The sequence below is a fragment of the Heterocephalus glaber genome, unplaced genomic scaffold, assembly GCF_053883595.1.
Source record: "Heterocephalus glaber isolate CG9 unplaced genomic scaffold, H.glaber_assembly_v1.0 deba00001444, whole genome shotgun sequence".
NCBI lineage: Eukaryota > Metazoa > Chordata > Mammalia > Rodentia > Bathyergidae > Heterocephalus > Heterocephalus glaber.
In genome coordinates this window covers 32,126,282-32,151,474 of record NW_028258297.1, presented here as the reverse complement: position 1 = coordinate 32,151,474, position 25,193 = coordinate 32,126,282, and the positions used below count along the sequence as shown (strand labels likewise).

The 25,193-nt window shown below is 47.4% G+C and overlaps 1 protein-coding gene across 9 annotated transcripts in view; it reads left to right on the top strand.

Annotated features, from left to right (window-relative positions):
- The window catches only part of Tspan9 (tetraspanin 9), a 183,127-nt gene that overhangs the window by 53,289 nt on the left and 104,645 nt on the right, over positions 1 to 25,193 (top strand). For 2 of the 9 annotated variants that reach the window (XM_087213586.1, XM_004869347.4), the window contains one exon: positions 23,420 to 23,545. The exons of 2 other annotated variants lie outside the window; for them this stretch is intronic. In XM_087213586.1, the coding sequence (XP_087069712.1) occupies positions 23,518 to 23,545 (28 nt within the window). In that variant the 5' untranslated portion in view covers positions 23,420 to 23,517. Of the gene's footprint in view, positions 1 to 6,035; positions 6,126 to 6,719; positions 6,858 to 21,915; positions 22,091 to 22,136; positions 23,238 to 23,419; positions 23,546 to 25,193 lie in introns of those variants that run through there. 5 more of the 9 variants (XM_021248153.2, XM_087213583.1, XM_087213587.1 and 2 more) reach the window with 5 other exon arrangements.

Sequence of the window (25,193 nt, the reverse complement as noted above, 5' to 3'; positions counted from 1 at the left end):
CCAGGAATACATGCAATGGCCAAGGCCCTCCACTCTAAAGCCACTATTTTTTTCTCTGAAATTAATAAATGTTTAGGAGCAGATATTTTGACATTATACAAATACCCGTCCCTCAAATGTCTTAGCATGCCTGCAACATTTATTTTGTGGTGTTTGACTAATGGTAATTTTGTTTCCTTCATTTCTTTTGCATGTATTAATTGGAATTCTCCTGGAAGACCTGTCCATGCTCTCTCATTTTTTTATTTATTCAATTAATAAAGTTATTTTTATCATTACAGAGTCAAAATATATATACATAATGTGTTGATATGATTTGTAGTAAATATATTAATTTTATTCCATGAATTCTAGTTATAATTCAGGGCTATATTCTTTTGCTCAGATTGCTCTAGCTGTAGCCACTGTGACCTGCTTCAGTTGGCTCCTGTGACCTCTAGACATACCACTATCCTTTTTGAGTATTCCTTCTTTCTAGCAGCACAAAAGGCTCCAGATTCATGTTCTACTTTTCCTGCTGTGGCCCTGGATTCAGTCACTTACCTAAGCACCTTGTTCCTTTTGTTGGAGAATGGTGTTTAGATCCTGAGATCCAGGCACTAGGTGTGCCCTTGCCTACTTGGGTGTCGTTGCTTCCGGATACTCTCAGAATGGAGCTAGAAGTGCGCCTGCCAACTCCTGCACGCACACATATCTATGTTCATTTCTGCTTGTATTGTTAAAATCATGAGTTCATGCTGGTTTCTATTTCTTTTCACTGTGGCAGTTTTAGAGTTGAGAGGAACCTGGGAAATCAAGGTTCCTCACAGAGAGCAGAGAGAGCAAGAGGGCTGGAGATCTGACTGAGGTGATCTGGCCAGTCACAGGGGATTTGAGGCTAGAACTTAGGTCACTGGGTGCCCTGTGTAACGTCTCCCCACTGTGATGGGTGTGGGGGACCCCAGGGCCATCATCTGGCAGTAGTGAGTTGAGTAGTGGCCCCCCAAAAGCCATGCCATCTCTTTGGCAATGTGATCATATTAAGGTGAGTCACGTTGGGTTAGAGCAGACCCCAGGCTGATGACTAAGAGGAAATTTGGACACAGGTGAAGGAGAATGTCTGTGAAGAAGGAAGCAGAGATGGGAGCAGTGCATTCCCAAGGATTGCCAGCCATCTCCAGAAGTGAGGAGGAGGAGGAGGTGAGGAAGAAGCCCACTGGTGGAGAGCATGGCTCTGTGTGCACTTGACCTTGACCTTCAGCCTCCAGAAAGGAGACACAGATTTCTGTGGTCAGAGGCACCTGGTTTGTGGTAGTTGGGAACCTTGCATTGTGGAACTGCCAGGGAGTGTTGCTTCCTGTCCTCTGTGCACATGGGCTCAGCTTCTCCCAGGCTCAGCCCCTCACCCCTGGTAGCCTGGCTGTGTCCTGGGAGTGAAAGAAGTTCATTACCATGGGACCTTCGGCCAGGGCTGGCCTTCAGTGACACCTACATTTGGGTCAAATTCAGACACGAGATCTTGGGTTTTGAACAGTAACTGCTAATGATACTTATCCCTCTTCCTGGTATCGCACATTTATGTTATGAAGATAACCTGATTTGCATACTGCCTTTCTTTGCCATTCTCTTGACTTCAAGTCTGTCATGTTACTTGGTTGCCTTGGGTAGCTCAGGGGCACCTCCAAAAAATGAAACTCCTCGCTTTCATACACTGAGCTCACACCCTATCATGAGCACACCGTTTGAGCAGCCACTCTGGGCATTCTTGGTGGAAGGCATGTGGTTCACTGCTTGGGCAGTTGGGCCCTCCTGTAGGGCTGTGCTTGCCCTGGTCTCAGAGCTGGAGGTCACTTGCATTTGCCCTCACAGTGCTCTAGCGTGTCTCAAGGCCCCCATAACTGGGCCAGCCCATGGCGCTCTTGCTCTGCATCCTTCACTTGGCAGCATCTTATTCAGCAAATGGCTTTTTTATGTCAACATGTATTGAATCACTTACTTGACCGAGGCTCCTCCAGTACAGGGGCTTTAACCTTCACTGGTTTCTTATGGATTTTCTTCTCGTTCATGCTGAGGGCAGAGGAACACTTTCTCAACACATCTTGCCACCTTGGGGTAGAAGATTCCCAATTACATATGGGGATGCCGAGTCCCAGAAAAAGAGAAGGCTTCTTGCTCTTCACTTTGCCTCCCAACAGTACATGCACGTGTGGGCCGGCAAAGGTGGGGACCAGGTGTGAGGCATTCCAGCAGGCCTCTCTGCCAGGATCACTGTATCCCATTCTTTCCTCATCTCTCTGTCCAGATGGTGGCGGGGCGGGGTGGGGGGGAGGCATGGCTGGCATCAGCTGAGGTGATATATGCCCACCTGGGGCTGAAAGCAGAAAGGGCCCAGACCATTAGGAGTGTCAGGCTGGGAGATTGGAAATGAAAGGACTGTGTGCTAAGCAGCAGAACCTCCCACTGGTGCACTGTTCCGAGGTCACCTGTGGTGGGCTTCGTTAACATGGCACAGGAGAGGGAGGCCTCTTGGCAGGCTGGAGAGACAGATGGGCTGCAGGCTCCTGCTGGCCCTATGACCGAGCCACAAGGCAGTCAGGCTTGGCAGTGGCCTTCTAGTGCCCAGCTCCTGCAGGCACAGACGTGGGGATTTTTTTCCCACTCAAGCTGTGTGCTCCAGGCAAATCCCTTCTCTTGCCCCACAGACTCATCATCTGTAAAATGGGAAGATTGGACGAGAGCATCCTGCATGTTTCTCTCTCTGACATGGCCTAGTTTTATGACCTGTGGTGGTTAGGGGTTGAGGCAGATAAGACCCTGGGGTCCTGCATGAGGGGTAGAGTCCAGTGGAAGAGGATGTTTTCTTTTTGTCTCCCTCAGAGGGCCTTGGGGAGCTGAGATCAGAAAGACCTGGTGGAGATGTTGGTCCCTAAACAGACAGAAGACTTTTCTTTCTGCCCAGTCCCTTGATGTTCTGTTTGTCATTCTGCCCACTGTCTTTCTTCTACCCTCCATCTTTCCTACAAGTAGTTATTGAGCATGTGACTGCCTACTTTGTTAGGAACACAGTTGTGGACAGGACAGACAAAGTTGTGGCTTTCATGGCACCTGAGGTCTGATGGAAGAAGACAGGCATTAGACCGACAGTTGCACAAATAATTAACTGAATTAAGTAAGTTCAGATGCGTCTATGCACTCTGCCCTTCTTCTTAGGTCTCTGTTTTTGGTTCCTTCCATTCTTTTCCTCTTTCCTCCCCCCTGTGTCCTTTTCCCCTTGCTTTGTCTCTGTGGCCTTTCTTCACCTCCTCAAGGATGAGACCTTCCTGAGATCGGAGGCTTCTCGGGCTAGAAATGTACAACTGCAAAATGACCTCCATCTTGACCTTGTGTTTGAGCGGTTCCTGGGGAGGAGCGTGTCCATGCTTGGTCCTGCTTCATTTCTTAGAGAGCTCTGCGGGTTGTAAGCTGTGGAGCCAGACATTCTGGGTTTGCAGCAGACCGTGACACTTTGTAGCTTGCACATGTCACCTGAGCCTTTCCTGAGCCTTAGTTTCCCTGTCTGGAATGTGGGCTTAACCATCTCTACCTTGCATGCAGCATTTTTTTTTGTGGGGGGGGACATCAAATGGGAAAATCTAAGTGCGAGGACCTTGATGGAATCTTGAATATAGTAGATGCTTAAACCTGGGTTAAACCTGGGTTTCTCTCCTTTCGTGGCCTGACATTTTCTAGTCTAGGCTGGAGACTGGAAAGGCCTGGCCTCTGCAGGTCTTGCTGTGGTCTGAAATCCGGGAGCAGTGTGAGAAGTTGCTGGGAAGCAGGTGGATGGCTAAACTCCCTGCTCCAGGACAAGGTACAGATCTTGAACTAGAAGAGGCCAGAAGTATGCCACCAGCTGGAAAGAATGACAGGTGTCCTTTCTGTCCCCCAAGCGAAGTGTGGTGTGACACTTGCTGCTGTGACCTGCTAGGTGTCGGAGCCAGGGAGACCCTCACTGAGGGTTGAGGTGGGTGGGCCTGTGGGGCCCTGGGTCCTAGTGGTAGCACCCTCTTCGTGCTGTCATCGCCCCCTTCCTTCTCTGCCCTCTGGCTCTGTCCTACAGAGTGTCCGCTGGCCCAGAGCCTGATGACCATTGTGTGTTGTGTGCACCACCCAGTGCTGTGGGCTGTACATGGCTGTAAGCATTCAAGGTGGCTCATGCACTCAAGGAACTGAAGTTTTAGTTTTATTTACTGTCTGTTAATAAGCATTTAAGTATAGATGGTTACACTGCTGGAGGCTGCCGTGTTGGAAGGCAGTGTTTTGGACTGACAGTTTTCCCTTCAGTGCTATATGCATTGGTGAACACCTTTGGTGTGAAGTGTGTAGCAAATGATTTGCTCTCAGGGAGAAGCTGCTAAGCTGCTCTTATGCTGTGCATGGATGTGGGAAGACATAGCTCAGCAGACAGAGCCTGCCCTTGGGAGTCGGATCCAAGTACTCCTGGAGGCTGAGTGTGAGTCTGCACAGGGTGTAGGAGGGAGGAGCTTCCTTCATCTGGGAGACAGTGCAGAACCAGGCAGGTTTTTCCTTTTAGACAGAGGCACGAAGGGCACACATCCCAGGGTCCCTGGCCTAGAGGCGGAATGGATTTTATAGATTGGAAGGAAACCTGTGAGGCCATATAGTCTAGCCTGCTCATTTTATAGGTGTGGAAACCAAGGCCCCACATGGTCTGGAGTATGGGGCTTCTACTTATAAGACCTACTGTGTAAGACAAATGTCGTCGGCTTCATTTTCAGACAAGGAAACGACATAGAAGCCATGGAATTTTTTTTAATGGAACCAAACTTTGGTCCTCTGTTGAGAGTCACAGCTTGATTTGTGACAGATCCATGTCCACTGTCACACCCACACCAAGAGGGTTTTCATTGCCTTCCACCTTCTTGGACTGGGGTCAGAATCTTGGATTTCCTTCTCTACGGCCTCAGGGCCTCAGGTCCCGCCCGCATGGGTGGGGCTGGGACAGGAAAGGGCCCTGATGGGTGCCTTGATCCATGCTGTGTCTGCACTGGGCTGCTGCTCTAGGGCCTAGAACATGCAGCCATGTTGCTGAGTGGCCTTGCTGTTTGTGGAATCCAGAGGTACCTCCCTGCCTGTAAAGGGCCATTAGGAGAGGGGAGCAAGGTTGAGGTGGAGCTGTTCACATTCCAGCCTTTAAAAGCAATGTGCGGAGGAGACCCATGTCTCCCTCCTTCCTCTCCAGCCCTAGCTGGGACTCTGCCCGGCCCTCCCTCTGTCCAGCTGTTGTTCACCCCCCTCTCCCCACTGCTGCAGCTGTCCTGGCTCCATCAGTCTTGTCCAGGGCTGGGTAGAAGGAGGGGGATAAGGAAGGAGAAGCGGGCCCCTCTGTTTGTGCCTCTAAGAAAGTGTCTCCAGTTGCTGAGGGAGAGCTCAGGATGGTATCTGCCCCTGGCTCTTGGGTAAATTGTGGGGCATGGGCAGCTTAGCTTTCAGACTCTTGGAAGGGCCACTCTTTCACTGAAAAGAATAGTAGTTATTCCTTCATTTTCTTCTAAGTCTATGCCTGTGCTTGGTACTTCTGAGTGGGACTGTACTTTTCATGAATGAATAAGTCTCTTTCGTGGAGGGCTAAGGTCTCTATTCCTTCTGGTCTGCTGTCTTGGCATTAGTGAGGCTCTGTGTGTGGCAGGGTCAAATTTCAGAGTTAGAGCTGCAAAAGGACAAATGTGTCTTGCCCAGCATGGGCAAGGGGCCGAGTATTGCCAATCCTGGCATCAGCATGGTCTGCAGCCAAATGTGTGCCTGGCCTTGTTCTTCCTTTTTTACTTTGAAATTCAGTGGCATTCTTGAAAGCTCTAAAGAACTTGAATTTTTCAGGAGCTCTAGGGTGAGATGAAAAGAGAGGGGAAAGAAGTCCTATTCCTTGACCACCTCAGAGCAGCATTGCCACCTGTCTCAGTCCAACAGGTAGCAGTATCAGGACACAAAAGGTTGATTTAAGCCCTTTGGAGAAAAGGTTGTAAGAAAGAGTCACTTACTTTGCTTTTCTCTCTCAGCTTCCTTAGTCCCAGCACAGGACTGCATGGGTATTAGCCAAGCAACAGCCATCCGTGATTCCAGACCTGGCTCTGAGTTAGAGACATGTGGTAAGCTTTTTAATAATTCAGATTCCTGGGCCCCCATCCCAGATCCTCTGAGTTTGAAACTCTGGGAACAGAGGCAGAAATCTGCTTTTGGGAAAGCAGTGCAGGTGATTTCAATGCAGAGTGATTTGGAAGGTCCAGCCCTTGCACTTTGAGGGGAAGTCTCCAAGGGAACAGATCTTCATAAGGGCTTGCTTTGCAGCACACTTTCCCTCAAGGAGCACTTGTTCATCCTTTTATCGATTGGCTAGTGATTCATTCAGCCAGCCAGTGACATCTACTGACTACTGAGGTGTGCTGGACACAGCTCTAGGCAGAGGCAGCAAGCAAGCAGAGTGACTTAGAGGGCATGGCATGATTGGAGTCAGACAAGAACAGCTCTGATTAGGATTCAGCACAGAAGGTGGGTGTTAGAGAACCCCACTGAGCCCATCTCAGTCCTGCCAGAGTTAGGGGATTACTTCAGAAAGGACCTTAGAAAGACTCTGGTTATCCTTTAAGTTTTATACAAGGTACTGCTGATGCCTAGGGGGGTGAAAAGGGACCTGACTAAAGCCATCTGGTGAACCAGTACTTTTGCTTTATTTATTTTTTTAGGGAGCCTGGCCTGAGGAGGGTTTACTTTGGAAAAACTGGTCACGAAGCTGGGTGTGATGGTGCATGTCTATAATCCCAGCACTCCAGAAGCTGATGCAGGAGGATCACTCTAACTTCAAGGCCAACTTGGGCTACATAGTGAGTTCAAGGCCAGCCTGAACTACATAGTGAGACCCTGTCTCAAAACGCAAAAACCAAAGCAAAACAAAGCAAAACAAACCTATAGAAAGATTGAGCATGAAACCTCAAATGCAGAGTGGTGTGTATCTGGACTCTAGAAGTGACACACGGTGTCAGTCTTAGTTTCAGCCATGTTACCAAAGGCCAATCTCTTTGATTCCTAGGTTTCTTGTCTGTAGTATAAGGCCATATACTCACATTGCTTCTGATCTTAGAATTACAGACATTCTATGCTTGGCCTATCTTAACTGCTCAGTGAGTCCAAGCTTTTCTTCTCTGCCATCTTATTTGGTCTCTTTAGAGCAAACAGTACGTTTTAGGATTTCAGACTTTCCAAGCCATCCTTCTAGCCGGGGGTTGTCTCGCTAATTCCCACTTAAGGGCTGATTGCAGCATGCCAAGTTCTAGGCACTGCAGAAGAAAGAGACATGCTGTCCCTTTGTACCCCAGGCTTGTCCTGGCCTTGGGAAGCCAGCCCCCTCCTGTGCCTTTTAACTCAATACTCTCTGCACAGATCCATGCAAATTGCCAGAGCTCTTAGAACGCCTGCTTTCTCAGTCAGGCTCTTCATCCAAGCCTTTGTCCTTCCGCTTGACATTAAACTCTGTCAACATTTTTTCCCAATGAAGTTCTTCCTCCCCCTGCAAGGTCTGCAGTCTCCAGTGGGCTGTGCTAGCCAGGGACACGATTGGATTGCAATTGCTAGCACTTCCTGGAGATCAGGTCCCTGAAGAGCCATAAAAGTCCAGGAGTGTTTCTGGCCACCTTTCTATGTGGCTTGTAGTGTGCAGAATGTGTGTGCATGTGTGGTTGTGTGTGTTTGTGCATGTATGTGCATGCATAATGGGTATGAGTTGTTTGTGTGCATGTGTGCGTGCATGTGTGTATTCAGCTTAAAGGAGCCCTCATATTGCATTACCTGTGTTGCTAGTTTCTGGCTGTTAGTCTGAATTTCTTTTTTTTTTTTTGGTACTGGGGATCAAACTCAGGTCCTTGAGCTTGCAAGGCAGGTGACCAAACCACTGAGCTCAATCCCTGGCCCCCAGTCTGAATTTCTTAAGTGGATTTTCTGATTCCTGGCTCTGAAAGGCTCCCCGCTCTGTACAATGGGGCATAGAGCCCATGTAGGGTGGATTTGGGTAATGGCTAGGCTGCATTCTTGCCATTCTTTTCTCACAGGAAAAAATGCATGGAAACAACCCCAGGGTGGAGCTTGCTTATAGGAGGAGGGGCTCTTGCCATCTGCCACTGGCTGCATATTTGGTCCCCCCCCCTCCCGCCATGACAGATGCCACCAGCTGGATGGCCCCCAGGCTGCGCACTTCTGTCTGTGGTCTAATGCCCTGATTGGTTGGGCTGTCCTCTTCCCATCCTTGTTTGTTGGGACCGTGGCTCCCCCTCCTCTGCAGACCCAGATACTGAAGAGAATAAGGGAGCAACAGACATTTCTCTCTTACCTTCCTTCCTTTCTCCTTCCTTCTTTCCTTTTATTCTTTTTAAAGTAAGGCAAGCCTTGGAATTGAAAAGTAGAAGTCCAATTACTAGGTATAAGTAAAGGCCCTGCAATTGGGAGGCCTGATAGATTCGAGGTTTGATTTGGCCACTTGGCTCAGGCAGCTCTAAGGAGGTTTTTCCTTCTCCAGCTCTTGTCCTCTGGGAAATTCACAGCAGGAAATCTCTCCCAAGGGAGTCTGATCAGATTGGAAGCTAGAGGGAAGGAAGTTGCTTTTGGTTTTCCAAGGTGCCAGCTCTCTGCCACTTCACAGCTCACACTGCCTGGCCATAGGGAGGCCCCTATGGGGTCTGGTCTTCTGCTTGTCTACCCACCCATGATGCCTGACTTCTCCCTTGACCACCTGGGTTTGCCAAGGTGTTGACCTGATGCCACGGCGGGCTGAGATTAGGTGGCCCACCAGCCCTGTTTTCAGAAGGACTCGCAGTAGTTATTCTGTCCTTTGGATGCTCCTGGCTCTCTGTGCAAGTAGCCTCCACCCTGTTCCTGAGGCCCCAGCAGTGGACCCAGGAAACGTATGTTGGGAACCCTGAGAGCAGTCATGGGCGGAAAGGGGCACGGTGTGGGTCGTGACATCAGTTTGGGCCACTCTGCTGCTCTGAGCTGTTTCTAGCCTGGAAACTGGTCAGAGCCACTTTCCTCATACAGTACCAGAAGACGGGGAAGCTGTGGCCACCATGTAAATGACAGGGTTGCAGAAGGCCCTGTACACAGTGCAGGGGTCCCCAGGACAATGTGACGCTCTGCCCGGTAAGGAGTGCAGAGCTTCCTTTGAGCGTGTGTGTGTGTGTGTGTGTGTGTGTGTGTGTGTGCGTGCGTACGTGTGCACCTGCGCCCATGTTGACACTTACTTTGTGCCTGACTGGCCCTGTAGCACCCTCACAAGGCCCCCAGTGAAGCAGATGTTTCCCACCTAACCCTCATCACTATCTGTTTTTGGACCATGCTAGTTTATTTCAGGGGCAGGAGCATTTTTTAAAAAAGGCTATTAAATAAATAATACTGTATAATCAGAATACAAATCAAAAGGATAAGGGGAAAGAAAGGCCTCTCAAACTGTCATCACGACAAATAGACTTTTCCATTTTCCACAATGCCTTCAGTCTGTATTTACTTGCAGACATAATTTTTATGTTGTAGTCATAATGTAGATAGGATTTTGCATTTTGTTTGCTTTATTTAATATTCTGCCACAAGCTACATAATCATCACAATTAGATTTTTAAATCACTACATAGGAATCATTGAGTATCAGTTTTCCTACTGGTTTATTCAGTTTTAACTAAATAATGCTAGAAACTGCATTAATATTGACTGATGATTATACTGATATTAGATACATGTGTGGTGTCCATGTGCCCTCTCTTCCCCATACTATTTCCTTAGGACAATTCAGGAGGCCAAGCAGTCTTTCATTCTTTCCTAGAGTTACAGGAGATCTCATTATAGGTTGTTAAATACCAGCCGGAAGTCAGCCCCAGATTTAGCTCAGCTCATGGTCCATGTCTGTCCTCACTAACTGCCCTTGGAGAGTCAGTCTGATGGCAGAGGCCCCATTTTAAAGACTTGTAGCTGTGCATTTTGCTGTAGCTCTGGCTTTGAAGCTTGCTGGCTTGCGCTCATAGATGTAGAGTATGGTTTTTCACTGGTTAAGTAATTCCTAACCCCCGGTCCTGTCTGATCTCATTCAAAGCAAGAAAAATTGTCTAGCCATTACTCTCAGGGAGCTTGTAGTCTGAAATGGCCACAGGCTCTCCCGTTCAGTGGTAGTGAGTTCGCTTCAAGGCTGCAAACTGAGATGAGGAACAGGGGATAGGGCCTGTGACAAATTGAAGAGCACGTGTTGCCTCTTAGCACACTCCTGCTGTTCAGTTGCCACACCAAAATGTAAGCCTGGTATTGCCAGAACTTCATTTTTCCTTTTTTTTGCCCACCCCCACCATGTCCTATTATTGTTTTGCAGCAGAATGCCCAACATAGAACATAATTGCAAAAGAAGAGCTAGTGCATAAGTATAAATGGGAGACATGATTCTTTTGTTTTATATAAATACTTAAATGCACCTCAGATCCTGTAAGCATCTGGACTCCAGGTCTGAGTAGTGGAAGTGGCCGCCACTGTGAACCCTCAGCAATGTTGTGATCCCCCTTGTCCCCACTCAGTAATCAGAACATGAAATTGGGGCGCCAGTGGTCACATATGATTGCAGTGAGCCTCTTTTCTAAACCTTTCCCCAGCCCTCTACAGATATGACCTGGCTGGAGAAAGACAATTGGGATTTCTCAAAGGTCATTAATCTGTAACAGTAGAGTATTCTACATGGTTCTCCTGGTTTGTAAGAGCTTCCATTTTTAAGGGAAATTTGAACTCCTGATTTTCAGGTAAAATCTACTGATTTCTAACTATTGGCAACTAGTTAAAAAATTTAAAATATGATACAGACCAAATAAAACATATCTGTGGGCTGGCTTTCGTCTGAAGATGCCAGTTTGCAACACTTGCTTTGTGTATTAAGGGCACAGTATTATCTTTTGAGGGCTATAAGGATTATAAAGCAATAACCTAATAAAAGTCATGGGGTGGAGGGAGGAACGTGCATGCAGAATTATAATACTGATCAGCAACATAAGTGAGACAGGTTGCTGTGGAAGTGTCTGGACAAGGACAGCGGATGTGCTCTGAACTTAGGAGATCATTGTGAGGCAGCTGTGATGCTAAGCGAGATATGGAGGGGTTATTGGCTGTACACCTTTCTTGTCTGTGTCTGTCTCTGTCTGACTCAGAGCATGAGACCACACTCACCTCTCCTAGGTCCTTTGAGCAAAGGCAGGATTTGACTGAGAGGCAGTATGAGGCATGAAGTCAGAGTGGGAAGATTGGATCAGGTGGGTGCCAAGTAGATTTCCTATTCTCCATTTTCCTATCTGTGCAGTGAGGGTATTTCCCCCTTGCACAGTTAGTGAATAATTATTGCAGGCACTCTGGAGGCAGAGTTGCCAGGCCCCTTCCCCATCTGTGAGGAAGATAAAGGGTAGTCTGTCTGATGTGCTTTGAACTCCTCAGGAAGGAGAAGGGACTTGAAGATGCTAATCGCTCTGTGGTCTCACCAGTGAGAGCCGTGACGTACAACCCTAGTGATACTCAAGAAATATGGCTTGAGAGGGAAATAAACACCTTATGTTATTTATTATTTATTAAAAGACAAAGCCTTTCTTATCTGTGAGGTTTCAGATCACTGACAGTGTCAGGTCCAGTTTTCCTCCATTAATAACAGGTCGGCATGCCCCCACGTGTGTCGCATCCCCTGCCTACACATCGGGTGTGCCTTTACTGTGATGGCTCCTGGAGAAGAAGCAATGCAAGAAGAAGCTCAATGCAAGCCCTGTGCCAGAACCCGTGCCTCCCTCCTTTCATGCCACCCCCTCCAGGATGAGGAGGGAGGGCAGCAGGTGGGAGCCCTAGTGGTCAGGAGTGAAATGGCCCTGTCCTCTGGTGGGGTTGGAATCAAGGCTTGGCTTCTAAGAACTGGGTGGAATCCACGGATCAAGAGCACCCCTCACAGTGGATGGCGGAAGTTTCAGGGACTAGGTTGGAGGTAGGTGGAGGGGAAGAGCGTGGGATGAGGGCCTCAGGTGAAGTAAGGTGACTTGGGGTTACCACCTTTCGATCTGAGTAACTACAGTATAAGGCAAGGACAGTGGAGTGCCATGCAGGGTTGAGTATGATTTTCCCCACTGAGCCTCCTAGCAAGTAGATGGGGAAGGTCAGAGCAGGTTTTATTTTCACTGAATTCAGATGAGTTCAAGAATGTGGGTTTTGAAGCCAGACAGACCTGAGTGCAAGCATAGCCTTAGGATCTTGACTCATCGATTTAACCTCTGAGCCCCACTTTCTCCATATGTAAAATGGGGAGACTAATACTTACCTCCCAAGGCATTTTGTAAGGCATAAAAACCTGAAGTGTTCTTGGCACATGGTACACAGAGTACTGAACAGCCACTTCTATTTGTCAGTGCAGACTAAGAAACTGAGACCTAGAGAGGCCATATGTCTTACCTGAGCTCAACCAACAACTAGCCTGGGCCCGAGCTGAGCTCCCCGACTTCTTAGGCCATGTTCTTCCATTCTCGGAGCATCCCTGGGCCCTTCCCACCCCCTCCCTGGTCATCAGGATGTTCAGCAGACATCAGCAGGCAAGCAGCACTGCCGTCCAGGATGCGTTTATGCCTAGGCTGTGTATACAGGCTGTGTCTCTGCCTCCCATATGATTATAGGGTGCTGAGGAGCAGCACACCGTGATAAAAGTGGGAAGTGAAGATGAACCAGTGCTTTTGTTCACCGAACAACTCCACTGTGTCTTTCTCCCCTTTTCCACCCTTCCCTTTATCCACTAAAAAAAAGAAAAAGAAAAACAGAAAAGATGAAGGGCTGTCAGCACCAGATCACAACATAGGCTCTAGGAGTTGGCAGCTTTTCAGTGCCTGTAGAGTTCCCTCTTCTTATTTTCCGCAACCAAGTCTGATTAAGATAAACCTAAGCACGCTTAGACTCAGAGGTTCCTGGTGTCCCTGCCTCCCACTGGAGTACCTTGGTTAACATCCTGTCCTGTGATTGTCTCATACAGGAATTATGAGAAGAAGTGGTACTCTGTTGTCCACTGGTGTGGGTAAAAACAACCTTTCCCTGCACCTCTTGGTCATGTCTCACTCCTGCTCTGGAGCCTTCTTCAGTAGCTCTTCTCAAGGCAGCACTTCTCAGTGTAGCACGCGTAGCTCTTCAGAATTGACCTCAGGCTGCCTTTGCTTTGTTATCCCCCACTGTGCCTTGTATAAAGCATATGCCTCCACTGTACCGGTCAACTTGCTATTTCCTGAACAGATCTGGAATTACCTGCATTTGTGCCTTTTGTCACGTGGCCCCTTTTGCTTGGGAAACCTTCATCCTGGTGGAATTAGGCCCACTCTTCAGGGATTAGCTGAAGTGCCAACTCTTCTGAAAACCACATCTTGTTCAGGAACGTGCTCCCACTTTTCCCTGGCACATGACAGGGATGAGTTTGTGTTGCATTTGCTTATGGACCCTCTGCTTGTCACTATGCTCGTCTCTTCCAGGACCTCCTCAGAGCCTCACTGTCTGTGTCCCCCACCCCAAGCCACAGAGCATATTTGCTCTTTAATTGCACATGATCTAAGTTCTTAGGCATTTTTCTTTTTAAATTTAAGGTTTTCTTACTTTTCCCATCATTGTTTGTCCTGTTTCTGAGCCTCAGAGGCTGGTAGGAGAGTGTAGCAGAGAGTGCGAGGCTTGACTAGGGCCTCTGCCTTCTGCTCTCAGATCTGCCTCTGGCCAGCTGTGATCTTCAGTGAGTAGCTTCCCCTTTTGGATTTCAGTTCCACCCCCCTGTCAAGGGGTTAAACGAACTCATCTCCAGGATTTATGAGTGGAATTTTTAAGATTAGAGTTACTAACATATAATTCATGCACTATAAAACTCTCCCATTGCTATGGACTGAATTGTGGCCCCTCAAATTCATATGTTGCAATTCGAATTCTTTGTGCCTCAGAGAATGGCTGTATTTGGAGACTGGGTCTTTAAGAAGTCATTAAAGTGAAGTGAGGTCATGTGGGTGGACTGTGACCCATATAGTATGACTGGTGTCCTCAGTACCACGAGGGGTTCAGGATTGAGACAAACAGAGGAAGGACCATGTGAAGACTAAGGGAGAAGATGGCTGTCTCTAAACCAAGCAGAAGGAGAAAGTAGACAAAACCAGTCCCGCTGACACCTTGACCTTGGGTTCTTCGCCTCCAGAATCACGAGAAAATAGACTCTGCTGTTTACACAGCCCAGTCTGTGGTACTTCATTATGGCAGCTCTAACAAAATGATGCAAGTATTGAATGTGCAGCTCAGTGGCTTAATGGGTTTAGGGTTCTGTAACTGTCACCATGGTCTATCTGTGAACATGTTTATCACCCCAAAAGAAATCCCATACCCACGAGCAGTTATTTCACATTTCCTCCCAACCCTGACCCAGCCCCTACCTCTGAACAGTCGTCAGCCTACAATCTCTCTCTGGAGTCACCTATTCTGGGCATTTCTTACAAATGGAGTCAAACAGTATGTGGTGTTTTGTGTCTGGCTTCTTTCACCTAATGTAATGTTTTCAAGGCTCAACCAGTTGTAGCATATACTACTACTTCATTCTCTTTATTACTGAATAATATTTCATCACTTAGGTATATGCCACATTTTGTTTATCCATTCATAACATTTGGAGGGACATTTGGATAGTTTTAGTATTTTGGCTTTTATGAATAGGACTGCAGTGAACACTGGCGTGCTGGGTTTTGTGTAGGCATGTAGTCCTCTCTCTTGGCCTGTACCTGGGAGTGGAATTGCTGGGTTACATGGTACAGCACTGCCCGTTTAACTTGTTGAGGAACCATCACACTGTTTTCCAAAGGGGCTGCACCGTTTGCATTCCCACCAGCAGTGTATAGAGGATTCTATTCCAGTTTCTCCATACTCTTGCCTATACTTACTGTTGTCTTTTTTAAAAACCATCCTGTGGGTATGAAATGATTTCTCATTGTAGTTTTGATTTACTTTTCCTTGTTGGGGAATGATGTTGAGTATCTGTTCATACACTTATTTTCCACGTGTGTAAGTTCTTTGAAGAAATGTCTATTTGTATGCTTTGCCCATTTTAAATCGAGTATTTATTGAAAGATTCATTATTGAGTTAATAAGAACTGTATATACTCTGGTTGTAAGCCCCTTAATAGATGTATAGCTTGCAAATATTTTCTCATATTCTGTGAGTTTCACTTTCTTGATGGTCTCATTTGTAGCATAGGAGTTTTTAATTTTGATGAAGTCTAGTGTATTGAGTTTTTCTTTAATTGCATTTCTTTTTTTTTTTGGTACCAGGGATGGAACTCGGGTCATTGCGCTTGCGCAGCAGGCGGCGAAACCGCTGAGCTAAATCCCCAGGCCTTTAATTGCATTTTTGATATTATATCTGAGACACCCTTGCCTAACACAAGGTCACAAAGAGTTAAACCTGTGTTTTCTTCTAAAAGTTTTATAGTTTGTGCTCCAGCATTTAGGTCCATGGTTCATTTTGAGTTTATATGTTTGTTTAACTTGCTCTTTGTAACTCCCAGAATGGTGCTGTGATGGTGAAAGCCCAAATAAGAGGACATGGACTTTCATCACAAGACACTTGCTGTGACCAGCAACAGAGAGGTTATCAATCCTTCTATCTAGAGTAGTATCGAGGGCCCCTGGGTCCAGGGGATGGGGCCTTTGCAGGCACTTGATCAGGCTAGAGAGGAAAAGATGGTGACAGCCGAGACCAGAAGTGATGAATGTGTGGGGGAAAAAGAAAGAGGGAATTTTCAGCTTTCTGGCTCCTTTAATCCAGTCCTGTTTTAGGCCATAGGAGAACTGTTTTCTTTCCCCTCAGCACTTTCTCAGAAGATCTGATAGGTACCCCGGGTGGATTTAAGGGACATTAGTGAGACAAGTTTCTGTTATTCCAGGCTCTGGGCTATGTGTTGCCCTTGTGTCCTTAGGCCTCTTGGGCTGAAGTGTAAAGAGCCATGCCATATGAGAGCTCAGGCATCAAGCAGCCTGCTGGCTGGAGTACTGGTTTAGGCAATGGGACCGTAGAGGATGCAGGCCTTCTACTTCCTCTCTTGAACCTATGGGAAGGGGAAGGTCTTGCTAGGCATTGGCAGATCTCCCTGGTAGCTCCAGCTCTCTTCTGCAAACTTATTCCCACCCCCTCCATGGTTCCGGGTGAAGCAGAGCATTTCCAAAGTTGTTCCTACTGTCCACCGCTTAGTTCTTAGCATCAAGAAACTTCTGAAACTATCAGTGGTTAATGATGAGTGAGCGAGTGAGCGAGTGAGTGAATCAATAATTTTCTCCTTTGAGCGCAGCTGCTTCTTTCACCTCATTCCCCTTCACCCCTTGGCTGTTCTCAAAAGCCTAACAACTGTTCAGGGACTGGTTTGAATATTCTTTCTGTAAGCTCCATAATTGAATATGGTGATCTGTTCATCTATCGTGTTTCTCCCTCTGTGTTTCTACTTCCTGTACTCTGCTAAAATGTTCTTGTGTGTGTCTTAACCCCAGGATTGAGACCCCATATATGTGATAGGGACCATGATGTTTTCAGTTTGTGTTTTACTCCATTCTCCTTCCCTCTCCTCTGCCACACCTAGGATGGTGTTTTGTAGACATTTGGTACCCAAGAAAGTCTGCTAACTGCAGTGCCTGGGTCACAGTTTTTGTGATTGGGTCTCTGACTCCTGGAGTAATAGCTTGCCTGCAGCTTTCACTGCCCAGAGGATCTGCATGGATGTCACATCCTGGAGTCAGTGTGTGGTGGCCCCTATGCATCGTGTGCAATCTGCCTATCTCCGTGTAGCTACTGTAGCACCAACACAAATGCATTACTGAGCTGCCACACTTGACTTCTGGCAGGAAGATCTGGAGACGGTAACATGTCCTGGTAATCCCTCGCTCTGCCCTGGAGGATGCGGAAACTCTGGTGCGAGCTGCAACTATGGATATGAGAGACTCACCTGTTCTCATATATGGTGCATGTCCTGGCTGGTCTCTCCCTCCAGATGACACAGCCACTCTTCGCTGTTCTCTCCTTTCCGAAGACCCTACAGGTCAACACCTCTCCCTCTGTAGGTCTGGAGTGGAGGGAAGTGCTGTGTGGGAGGGCGGTGCTGAGAATGCTCAGTTGCACGGGGCCTCTGGGGAGGCTGGTGGTGCTGGGGCAGGAGCTGTGCTTTATATGCTCAGGGGACTTGTGCTCTCCTGATGAGTTTTCACATCAGATCTCACAGCAGTCTTGCCAGGTGTGTTTTATTTTTCTCTGACACAGGGTCTGCGGAGCAGAGAGGATGATGCTGTGTTAGTGGGGTCAGTAGCAGAGGCAGAAGAGAGCTCACTTTCCAATGTGTGGCCTGCAGCATTGGGTCACTAAGCCCCACTGTGCCCTGCACACAATGGCATTTGATGCAGACTTACCTGATAAGACACTCAGTAAATGACTGACAATTTGAAATAGAAGTGAAATTTTCTAGGTTTTGCTCCCAACTCCCTCTGGTCTCCTTCACTTTTGGACTCAGTCTCTTTTCCTCGTAAGGATATTATCCCCCCGCCCCAGTGATGTACTTTTCCTAGGGCTGCAAGGGAAGAATGACAACCAGGCATTTCTGGACCAAGGTTCTGGAGTGCCCTTCCAGGATGAGATGCAGTGGTGTGGCGGCAGGTTGGTGAGCACCAACTGCAGAGCCCTTGTCCTTGGCTCCAAGTGGATATTACCAATGGGTCACAGCACTCCAGGTTGCTACCCCCATGGGCCAAGATGGTGTTTGGGATGCAAGCAGGCTTCCTCTTCAGTATAGTGAAGTTCAGAGGACTACATGCTGAATCCTGGCCTTTCCCTTTCTGCTTTGTGAACTGGGGATATTCCTGGACATTTTGGGGCCTTGAACTTGTTGGCTTCTCAGATCCTACACAGCCCTGAAATTCTAGGATTTCATGGTCTCCTCACTGGGAAGGAGTCTTGTTGTCTTGTGGCCCGGCTGTGGAGGGATAGGATTAACCTCCAGGTCAGTGAGCTTGCAGAGCTCAGGAAATGCCTCTGTGCGATCCATATTTGGTCCAGAGACAGGTGGTGGAGCTGGAGCTGGAGGTGGAGGAGGGGAAGTGCACTGGCAGTCCAAGGCCTGACTCAGCTGCTCGCTTCTGAGGGGATGGTCTTCGGCCTGGGTTCTCAGCGCACATGGGCTTAACAAAGAAGCCGGACCCTGTGAATTAACCCTCCCATACCAAGTACTTGGCCACTACCACTGTCACTCAGTCTGTTGGCAAGAGTTGGGGGTGTCTAATTCCTGATGAATGGGAGCTTGCTGGGAATCAAGGTTCATTCTCTCATTTTTCAGTAAACTTTATGGAATCCAGCTCCTGAGGCAGGTGTTGCTGTTTGGATTTGCAGTGTGATCTCTACAAAATTGCTTCCTTTGAGCTATTATTTCCCATGCTCTCTTGTTTGGTGGAGGAGAAAGATGAGTCCCTTTGTCACCACTGCTGTGGAGGAGGGCCATGGAGCATGTCTCCCCCTTGTACAAGAAGGAGACACTGAGGTCGGAAGAGAGTCCCCCTCAGAGCTGTGATTCTGCTGGCAGTCGGGAGGGAGGTGCCTATGTGTATAAGCTCCCAAGGCTGTGAGTGAGCTTTGCCTGATATGTTTGTATATTTGTGAGGCGCCCGTGAGATTAGCCACTGGGCAGAAGTTTTATTTATGATATGCCTAGAATTCCTGCCCCGCTGCCATCATCACTGTGCTGAGCTCCCAGGAGTATCTTAAGTCTCCGAAGTAATCTGTGTGTTGGTCAGGTATGAAGACACCTCCCACAGAGCCCAGTCCTCAAGGCTCAGCTTTGCCTGGATGTGGGACTTAATGCTGGGGGTGGGCGGCAGGGAACGGGGCCGATAGATGTCTCAGTCAGTGTGACCCTCACAATGCTCTGATTCGGTCACTTAATGTAGAGCAGATGTAGTAATTTGGCATTCATAGCTCCTCTGGATTAAAATGGTTTACAGGAGAAGCTACCATGGGTAGACACAGGATTTCAATAGTACTCAAGTGGGTTCAAGTAGTGTCAGTCTAAAGTATATTAAACTTTTTTTCATTAACTTCAATTTAGTAGACATTTAAATTTTAATTTGTAATGTGCTTAGTTCTTGAAAGCAGTAACACTGCCAGTTTTTAAACAAATGTTCTGTATTTTGTACTTTTCACTAATTTGGGAAGGATTTCTTATTACTGATTAATGAGGTTATACTCAGAATAGGATCAGAGCATTATATTACCAAGAGCTGGGCTGCTCCTTAGAGATTACCTCACAGTCTTCATTTTAGAGATGAAAGACATTAACATCACACTTATAGATGATTGGTGATTTATGTGAACAGCTCTGGTCCTTTCTATGAAAGGGCTACAGAAGTGGGTGCATAGAAACAGAAAATCATTCTAACTTTCTGTTGGAGTCTCACATGCACACAAAAAATGCAGCATTCAGTAAATTTTTATAAAGTGAACCCATTCATGAGGCCAGAGTAAGAAACAACATTCCCAGCACCTCTGAGGTCATCAGCACACCTCTTTCCAGCCATCCTGACATCTAATAGCATAGATTAGACTTTGAACTTCATATAAGTGAGATCATACAGTATGTTTTAAAGATCTGGCTTCAGGGCCAGGGATTTAGTTTAGTGGTACCATGCCTGCCTTGCAAGTGCAAGGTCCTGAGTTTGATCCCTGGTATACCCGCCGCCCCCCCCCCCCCCACGCAAAAATCTAGCTTCAGAAAGAACTTTTTTTTTTTTATCGGGGATCAAACTCTGGTCCTTGTGCTTGCGCAGCAGGCAGCGAAACCACTGAGCTAAATCCCTGGCCCCCAAAAGAATTTTTTTTAAAAAAAATGAGACTCATTCATACTGCAAGTGGCTGTAATTTATTAATTTTCATGATTGTATAGTATTTCACCACAAGTCTATACCACAATTGATTTTTTGACTTGTTGATGAGCATTCTGGTAGTTTCTAGATTTGGGTTATTTTTAAGAAATGTTCTATGAAGATTTTGATACACCCTTAAAAAATCAGAACCTATTTCTATTGATTTACACTGAAGAGTGAAATTACTGAGAAAGAGATTATGGATATACAGTGTTCTACTTGTGTAGGTATCACCTGTTTTCCGGAGTGATTGTGCCAGTTTATATTCCCAACAGCAGTATATGAAAGTCCTAGATGGCCACTTGGTGTTTCTGTTTTTTTAGGCATTCTGGTGAGTGTGCTGTGATGTCTTGCCCTGGTTTTTGGTTGATTTCCCTGATGACCAGTGAGGTTGAACACCAAAAATGGGATTTTTAGCATAGACAGGTTTTTAGCTCTTCCATCAAGGAAGGTACTCTATGCCAGGCAGCGAGGGCACAAAGATACTAGAACATACGTTAGGGGTCATAAATAAAGCGTAACTTCAGGGCAGTAGTGGTCAGCTTAGAATAAAAGAGTCTACAAGCCCCCGGAGATTGGGGCCATATGTTATGTACTTTGTACCACTGTTTGTCCTAAATGTCAGGAACCTTAGGGTCCTTAGGGTTAGGCACATAGGTGCTCAGTGAAGGCTAGTGGTGGGATCCACCCACACTCGGCTAGGGAGGGATGATGGAGATGGGCTGGGATGGATGTGGAGGCATGGAGCCCAGAGTAGGCTGAATCTGGGGCGTGTACAGCCATCTAGTGTGGCTCTAAGTTCAGGTATCCATTGCCTGAGGGCTGTGAACAGGGCTTCCCGTCTCCTCTGAAAGCTTGGGATAGCCAGGGCTAGGAGCTGCTGGAGCAGAGATGATGTGGCTGTCCATGTGGAAGGCAGGGACCAGATTTTCCTGGAGGGCCCTTGGCTGGTAGGATATCTTACACTGGACCTGTGGAGTTCCTGTCTGGGGCAGTGTGACCACTTGCATTGACCATGGATCTAGGTCTGTCCTGCTGCTTCCCTTTGAGAATCCTGGACCTGATTCTACAGGGTCAGATCATGGGCACCTCCCTGTGAGGGGAGTAAAAGCAGCAGGATTGAGGCCTTTGTAGAAGACAAGGCCTGGGGCCCAGGGGCAGAGCAGCAGCAGGAGGCAGCCTTCATGCACACAGTATGTACCAAAAAGTGCTCTGAAACTCAGGCCTGGAAGACTGTACAACAGCACTGGCTCAGCTTGCTTTGAGGCAGTGGCAGCATCACTATCCATGGCAAAGAAGCATTTCCTCGTTTACTATAGAAAAATCTCCATGCCTCTACAATGTACCAACTCCTTCCAGATGCTTCCAATCGCTTTACTTGATAAGATCTTTATAAAAATCACGGCCCTCTTCCTATTTTTTTTTTTTTTGGTACCGGGGATCAAACTTGGGTCCTTGTGCTTGCGCAGCAGGTGGCGGAACCACTGAGCTAAATCCTCGGTCCACATTCCCCTTCTTTATCCCATTTTGGATTCAAGACCAGGAGGGAAGCCAGCTTGGACAAGTTCCTAACACATGCCTGGCGCTGCAGGGCAGAACACATGAATTTGTGTAACACACTTAGGACTCAGTCTCACAGTACAAGGGCTGGGAAGAGAGTGTCATATACTTGGAGCTGCCAGACCTGGGGAAACACATGCTTATTTTCTGTCTCTTTTCTCCATACCTCTTCTGTGACCCCCTTTCTGTCCTGTAATCAGTTATCTTTCTCATGAGGTGCTGTGTCCATCTCTTTACTGATGGGTATCTCAAGAGCTATTATAGGAACAGGAAAGAACTGGGTTTTGGGTGGAGAGGACTTGGTGAGCCTCTGATCTTTTCCTGAGCCAGGCCCTGTCTCTGGGAAGCCAAGGCATCTCCCCACTCCCTCTCTCTTGTCTGTCTCAATAGAAGACTGGTTGGGAAAATGAGTAAGATGTGGTGTGCCAACAGTCCAACCTCCTCTCCTGGCCAGCGTTGGTGTGCAGATGGATGAGCTCAGGTTTGGACGTGACTCAGGAGGAAGGTGGTGGGAAATGGAAGGTGGTGATCTCATGTGGCATTCAACGGAGCCGGAACATGAAGCGTATGTATGCTTATCTTGTCATTTCTCTGCTCAGTCCAGACCTTCTGGCAACATGCTTCTTGGGCTGTTTATGAAGTGTAGTCAGAGAAGAGAAAGTTGACTCTGTTTCTACCTGCTTAGCCGTTTTCACCGACCATTGTAGCCTCTTCATGAAGAGTGCTGGAGAGGGGCAGAGATGCTCACCACACAAGCTGCCTCCTCTCTGCATGGGGCTTTTGGGTGGCTGGGGCCAAGTTGGCCTTGAGGCTGGATGGGGTGGGGGTCTAGGTGACTTTGGAACCTCTAAGAGGAGGATGAGAAGACATTCCTGCTTTGGGAAGTTGAGTCAGAGGGAGTTTCATCTGGTCTGGTAAGGAAGGCTGTGGCCTGGAAATGCGAAGCTCAGACAGGTGTTAATTGGTGTTAATTGGAAAAGTCCTTTATCCTCCTGGGTTAGTCTGCTTTGTGCTACTGTAAGAAAGTACTTGAAATAAGCAACCTCATGAGGGAACAGATTCATTTTGGCTCACAGTTTCAGGGGCTTCAGCCCATGGTTGGCTGGCCCGTTGCTTTGGGCCTGTGGTGAGACACCACATTATGGTGGGAGAGCCTATTCACCCCATGGTGGCTGAGATGCAAACAGTGACAGGACAGTTTACAGTGTTCCCTCAAGGGCACCCTCAGTGACTGAACTTCTTCCCATGAGGCTCTACCTCCTAGAGGCTCTTCCATCTCCAGTCATGCCCCAAGCTGGAGACCAAGCCTTTACATGTGGACCTTTGGGGGCTATTATCCAAACCATAGTATCTCTGTATCCTGGTTTCTTTGCTTGTCATTCCAGTCACACTGGTGACAATACCATGTGAGTTACCAGCGCGACAGCCAAGAGAGGTGAGATGTGTCACATGACAGTAATATGATGTTATTAATTCCACATCCTATGGACAGGTACTGGGCAGGACATATGGAATTACAACTGGTAAGTGCTGCAGGGCAAGTGTTGAGGTTCTGCAGTGTCGACTCAGACATTTGGGAGCTATGTCTAAGCCCATTAGCTCTTTGGAGGAGGTTGAGCCAAGTGAACAAGTAGGTTTGGAAGACTGGATAAAGGAGGCAGTTTTGGACAGTGCTTGAAAACATGAAGAAGATGACCACATCAGCAGTCATGGTAGGCATGGGGGTTTCCCATCGTTGCTAAGGCAGGGAGGAGGTAAAGGTACCAAGGAACCTTGGAGCTGATGTGGGCCCAAGGCAGGGAGGCAGTGGAAAGAGCTCCAAGGTGCCAGTTGGGATGTGTTGGGCTGGGGTGGAGTGAGGGGTGTTCTGAGCCCTGTCTTCTCTGTTTTCTAGCTGTTGTGACCTTGAACAAATACCCTTCCTTCTTGAAGTTGCACAGCCTGTATCTGGAAGTAATAATTCCCGTCTCGTGGGGCTGCTGAGAGAACTGAATGCAGCAGAACATCTGGGAAGTAGAAGGTGCTCAATAAATGTCACCTCAATCTGAATTTCTCTTCCACCCATCTCATTTATAATGTGCATAGGAATATTCTGGAGCCTTTGACACATCTGTGTTGGCCTGGGCTGGGGCTCAGTATTTTTCTCCTGTGCAGTTACTCTAGTTTTCTCCCTATAACCTCCATTCCTGTGTTGGATACACCTGTCTGTGTTCAGCTTGGATTCAGCATGTAACATATGTTCATGGAAAAAACCAGACTCCGCAGGCAACTTCTATGAAAACAACTTTTAGAAGCAGATGTTTCCCTGTCTCCTTGTCATCAAAGTCTCTTGGTGGCTCTGTGGGGCACAGAGTGGAGATCACTGAGCTCTGCTCCGCTGGCTCAGGGCAGGCTGTGGCCAGTTTTGTGGCTTCTTCTGACTCTCTGTAGTGTGGATGGCCGTGTAGATCAGACCTGTGCCCTGAGCCAAGCAGGAGTACTGAGGGGGGGGCTGTGTACCCATGAACAGAGCAGAAGGCCCAGCATGGCAGGGCACCTGCCCAGGAGCTGCCCAGTAAGGCTTTGGGATCACTGGCGTATCACTGCCTGCTGATCCCCAGCATCTCTTCACTTAAGAAGTCCTTGACTCGACACCATGGGATGTACATTTCCACTTGGATGACTGACAGATGTCCTCATGTGTTGAAAAGCATACTTCTCACCCCCTCCCAGGCTGTTTCCTTTATAGATCAGCCTCCCCTTACTACTCCTGCTGCTGTGACCCCGATCTGGCTACTGTCCCTGACCTTCCTGTCTAAAGTAGCTGCCCTCCCTCCATTCCTTGTCTTCCTTAGCTCTCTTTAGTTTCCTACACAGCACACCAGTCTCTCCCTCCCTCCTTTCCTCCCTCTCTTCATCCCTCCCTCCTTCTCTCCTTCCCTCTCTTTTACTTTATTGTTGACCCTGTATCCTCAAATCAAAATGCAAGCTGTGTGAGGGTGAGGGTTTGTCTTGTTTTTCTTCTGGTTTTGTGTGCTGCTATAATCCCAGTGACCAGATTGTATAACTAATTCATAATCTTTAGAAACTGTTTGCCATCAGTCTGAGGATTACTACCCAACCTCTTGTTTTTCTTGATGCCAGCAGTGACTCTTAAGAATCCCCTGGCCCTGGGTACCCTTATAGTCCCATTGTCCCTTCCCCATCAGACCCATTTTATCCATTCTATATTGTTAGTTCTCGGTCCCTGTGTGTCTCTGAATAGATCCAGTAGATAAGATAAATGAGGCTGGTCAGACACTCCTAACCCCTTGCCCAGCATAGATCTAATATGTATAGTTGTCCTTCAGTATCCATGGGGAGTGGTTCCAGGAATGCCTGTTGGATACCAAAATTCATAGACTCTTAAGTCTCTTGTCAAATGGCATAGTATTTGCATATAACCTACATATCTCCTCTATACTTTAAATCATCTCTAGATTACTTGTATTGTCTAATACAATGTTAATGTTATACAAATAATCATATTATGTTCTAGGGAGTCATGACAAGAAAAAAGTTTGTATGTGTTCAGTACAGATGCAGTTTTTTTCAGTATTTTTCACTTGAGGTTGGCTGGATCTGTGGCTGCAGAACCCAAGGATACAGAGGGTTTACTCTTAATAGACAGACTCAATAAACCCAGCAGT